This window comes from Halyomorpha halys, unplaced genomic scaffold (assembly GCF_000696795.3).
Source record: "Halyomorpha halys isolate HHAL.00 unplaced genomic scaffold, Hhal_1.1 Scaffold3433.1, whole genome shotgun sequence".
Lineage (NCBI taxonomy): Eukaryota > Metazoa > Arthropoda > Insecta > Hemiptera > Pentatomidae > Halyomorpha > Halyomorpha halys.
Genome location: NW_027116487.1, coordinates 14,225 through 19,476, shown reverse-complemented (window position 1 = coordinate 19,476; position 5,252 = coordinate 14,225). Strand labels below are relative to the sequence as shown.

At 30.2% G+C, this 5,252-nt stretch overlaps 1 protein-coding gene across 1 annotated transcript in view; it reads right to left on the bottom strand.

Moving 5' to 3' along the window:
• Positions 1 to 1,048: 1,048 nt before the first annotated feature.
• Positions 1,049 to 5,252, bottom strand: part of LOC106691831 (uncharacterized) — a gene marked incomplete at its 3' end in the record, with an annotated part of 17,556 nt that continues 13,352 nt past the window's right edge. Inside the window, exon 3 of the mRNA XM_014437729.1 lies at positions 1,049 to 1,127. Coding sequence (XP_014293215.1) covers positions 1,049 to 1,127 — 79 coding nt within the window. The remainder of the gene's footprint in view (positions 1,128 to 5,252) is intronic.

The window sequence follows — 5,252 nt, the reverse complement described above, 5'->3', positions numbered from 1 at the left end:
AAGCGCCCCCTCTAAAATGTTTTCAACAGTTCAGTTTTAGGAATGAAAACGCCAATTTCGGCATAAGTCCCTTTGTTGAGAATTAAGGATTAAAGTATATTCCATATCTTAAGTATGCGCTCATTTATAGGTATTGATAAACCTTTATATTGAAAATTGCTGGTTCGAGGTAGATCAAAATAGGAGAAAAGTTGAGAATTATTGAAGACTTGGTGTATCAATGTTTTCAAATTTCATATACTAGATTCGTTTAGTGATATGAAAAACTAATTTTTCAGAGACAACTACGTTTCAACGACGGCTCAAATGTAAAATCATTAACCTAGAAATGTTTTCAATTATAAAGTTAAAAATATAGATAAATAAGATAATTGCAATATACAGAAAAACGAAACTTATAAAAAAAGTGAAATTAGGGGATAAAATAGAAATAATGAAATAGGGAGGAAACCATATTGCTTTGTAATTATTTTTACTTTTTTTCTCACTAGCACAAATAAGCACACTCGTAAATCTCCCTCCCACAGTGTCCTCGATAGAAGGTAATTATTCAACTAAGAATAAGACCCAGGTTCTCTTCATTAAGTACTGTACTACTGTTGCCTCTCCAGTCTCTATAACACTACCTGAACTAATGAACTTGGAGTCACTTTGAGAAGGCTTTCAATACAGCTCACCACCTTTGAACAAAGCTGACTACGACAGGTTTGTGTAAAGTAGGACTTCTACTTCTTTCCCACTTGGTCAGATGCCATCGACCTCTTCACCGTAGGCGGAGGGTTGTGCTTGAACTGACGATTAACTAGGCACGTGGGCAGGACTGCGAAGTTACCGCGGTTGCCGCTAATAGTTATTTAAATCGGTCTGCTCTCACTCAATATATGCATGTACGGACACATTCCGCCGTATAATTTTCCAGACCCGGAGTTTATGTTATTACATAAATTTGCATATAGTGGTTAAAATAACTGCAATTTTTTTGAACAGATCAATTGAAATTTATTTTTACATTGAAATGAAAATCACAGTTCCTCATACGATAACTTACCCTGTAGCTCTGATATACCATCAATTGATTGAATACTATCAGTTGGATAGTACAGAACTTTATACTGTATGTGATTACGCTGTGAAAAAAAACAAAAAACTCAAGCATATTTAATATATGGATAACGTGGGCACGATGCATAAGATTTTAAAAGATTCTTACTGGACAACCTAAACTAAAGGTTCATTGAAGTAACAATGATTTTTGTTTTATTTTTTCAGGACATTAAGCTTAATGTAAGTTTAACGGAGTGAGTTCAAAATTGAAATTTTGTGATCATTTCTTTGCTTTCCAAAAAAATAATTGATATTTAGAAGATATGATCCGGTATGGATTTTAACAGTAAAAAAACAAAAAAAAAAGTGTTAATAATTAATTATATTTTATAGTTATGAATAGTTAAAGTATAAAGCGGTGTTCTGCCTCACACAAGAGGTGCTGTGATCAACAATATAAAGACACTTTACCACTGGAAAAAAAAATGGCCTCCAAACCTTTTAATGTAAAAAGTTATTAGAGTGCTACCAATGGGTAGGTTCTCTACATGTCTATATCATATCATTTTAATATAACATCACATTTAATTGATGTATTTTTATGGAAATGCTGTTTTCAATTTCAATGACTAAATAAAAAAAAACCTTTATTACTGTTAGGTGGATTTTAGGATGTCAAAAGGTTTTCCTGAAATCAGATTTGTTAGGGTTTTTGTTTTTTTGTAACCCCTTATTCATACATCCAGAAAAATAAATAAAATCAGCTACACCACAGTTTTCAATACAGACCCCTGCTTAGGCCCTCATCTGACTGGCCTGAAAGAATACATTAGATATAATATTTGAAGTACAAACAAAATATCCTTTAAATCTTATATATAACACACACACACACACACACACACACAGAGAGAAAGAAATTTATTCAATCATGCTGCCCAAATACATCGGGTTGCTACATTACACAGCATACTGATCAATCCGTGATCGGACATATATAAATTAATATTAAATATTATTAAAAGTTTAACAAGGAAAATTTATAACAATTAATGTTAAGGTGTTATAGCGGAAAACGAGAAGTAACTAACATTTTATCAGCAAAGCTTTATTGTACAGAACACATTTGCTTTCTAGCTCCTTACCCGTATCTTTATTCACACTCGGTACTTTTATTTAATTGTGGTCGATACAATAAAAAAAAGAAAACCTTCTAAAAGCAGTACATTCAAAAACGTTACCATCAAAGGGAACTATTTATTATGCTGAGAATCCTGGTATCTTTTAGAAGCTCCTTACCTTCCAAGGTCTCCAGAATGCAAAGATTTTTTTCACTTTCATCCTTCTTTTTTAGACTTTTCCGTAAGTGCTTTTATGTTGATATCGACCAACTGATCATATATACTGTCATTTAGATACTTGTATATAATAAAATGTTTAACTAAATTTACTACAAGGGGAGAGGGTGCATAAAAGTGTAATGAATACGACTATTTATTGTAAAATAATAAAGGAAATAAATAATCCATTTATATCCATAAAATTGGAAATTTCACTACATTCAACAAAATGCTGTATATTTTGTAGTTATTGTTAGTAACAAATCATTTGTACGCAATAAATCTAAAAATTTTTACTAAGTTTTAGTAAATATTTAATGACAACTATGGAATATCATTGCAAATATTGGATTAAAAAGCATGTCATGTTAATATTATGATGAATTGTCAGATATGAAAAATGGTTCAGTTATATTTTTTAATATAATGAAAAGTTTACACGAATTACTTTCTCAGATTTCCTATTTAGTAAATTAATGGCTCTTGTTTCATTGACTAGACAGCATATCTACCCCTCACATTTTGAATAACCTCCTCCCCCCCTCCTCAAACTTTAAATAGAAATTCAAAATACTGCAATTTAGTGGCAGCTACATGAAGCAGTAGGCTGGGGTAGCAAGCTTGGCCTGGCTTGATCATTTTTGCTAATGCGCAACAAACTCAAGATAAGTGAAAAATCTACAAAACACCCAGATGGAGGAACAAAGGCAGAATGAGAGGGAGAGAAAAGAGCAAAAAAGAAGAGCCAATCTTTAAGTTCCATCAAAATCATATCAACCACCAAGTAACATGTAATATCTATTTCATGTAACCCCATTGTAACCAATACCCAAAATTAAATTAGATAATAACCAAACCAATACATCTTGTAAACCCTTTGGCTTAACCGCATATTATGGATTGTGTATAAAGTTTTTCAACAATAAAGGTATTATGTTCAGTTTGTTTACCATGCATAATTTATTTCATTCCCACCTCAAATACAGTCCACTCCATTTATACCAGCGATACCAGAAAATTACAATTAATTCGGGTAATATCCCCCAATAATTTTCTTCCGGGAAATAATAGAATTAAATGGTATCAGTGATTTGTATCAACGTAACGTATGATTTGTAACGTATGATATTAACAAAAAGTACATAGGGAGGTATCGTTTCCTACTTTTTCCTCTAAAGCGAATGCGAAGCCAAAAAGAGAGGAATTGTATATACATTTTGGATAGTAGTAATATTCGTCATTGCAATCTAAGCTGAAATAGATAGTAGCCGGTAATTAATTCCTACTGCTTCGTCACGACCAAGGAATTCATCATAACACTTTTTTGTTACGCTTTTTTGCTTCTCTTTTTATGTCAGCTTACTTCCTCCATTATAATCTTTCCTCAAAGAGAATATATAATTAATCTCTTCGATTAAATTAGTTGTATTTTATAGGTAAAACACATTTTCAAGACTAATGCTGTTGGTAAAAAAAGAAGGTAATAGTTCCATAATATTCTAAGGTTCCGAAATATCATTACAATCCAATGCCAACATCAGTTTTCTAAGAGCTCCGAACTAGAGAATGGTATAACATAACTTGATACTAATCTTTTACTAAATAATTTATAATTACATCTTTGATATTTATAGCTACAACATCTTAAATGTTATTTATTTTCATAACATGGTTTATTGTTTCTAAGAATATTTTTAAACAATAGGTTATTTTAAGATAAATAATTATCGGGAATCATCGACCATGATGGTACTCATCTACAGTTTATTTATTTTATGACAGATATAAATTATTATGGATCAGAAAAAAATAACGATTTAATGATTCTAAATTACTAGATAACTTGTTGATTATATTCCTATTAATGATTCTAAATTACTAGATAACTTGTTGATTATATTCCTATTAATGATTCTAAATTACTAGATAACTTGTTGATTATATTCCTATTAATGATTCTAAATTACTACCTTTAAATACCCTTGAAATTGAAATTAATTGATAAGTGGAGATATAATAAATCATTATTTAATATGGCCCAACCCAAATCTGCTTGGCCTAAACATTCACTCAGCAGCTAGCGATAATAATTTTACGACGAAAAATGAACCGCATCACGTAATTATGTTGCTCACTTAATCGGACCACCAATTCTGTCGCGTAGAAAGTGTGCCGGGATGATACTTATGTATATTTTTTTTATTTTATAAGTTTTTTTTTATTAGCAGAATAACTTATATAATCAGAATAAATGGACAACTTTTATAGTTATTCTGTAATTTTATTTTTATTATTATAATTTTATTTTATTATACATTACTTTTATACATTACGGTTGTTATCTTACTTTTTGTTCTTAGCCTTGATGAAGGCCAAAACATTGGTACAAAAATAAGTTTTACTTACCTGTGTTCTTCCCACACTTTCCTTTCCACACATCAACTTTTTTAAGTGAGACCCTATTCCGACCATCTTCTCACATCAAATCTACGGTCAACTATAAACACCTCATTATATATAATTTACATTTTTGTAACGTTTACACATGTATCCTCTCATTATTTTAATGAGGAATGAAAAAAATAAATAACAACTATTAAAAGAGGACCTATTTTTAGGAATAGGAAATATTATAAGATTAAGGACTAATTTTTGATTAAATAAATGAAAAGAAAAAGAACTTTGGAATCCATTTGATTTGACCAGTTGTGTCTCTACAATTCAACTGACTTGACAAAAGTTAATTTTATTTTTTACTATATTCTTTTAAAAATTTGTTATAACATATACATTTTTGTATTAAATGTTGTTGGGAAAGCTATTTCTATGCCATTTTTTTTATTCCAAATTTTATATAGTGGTAGACAT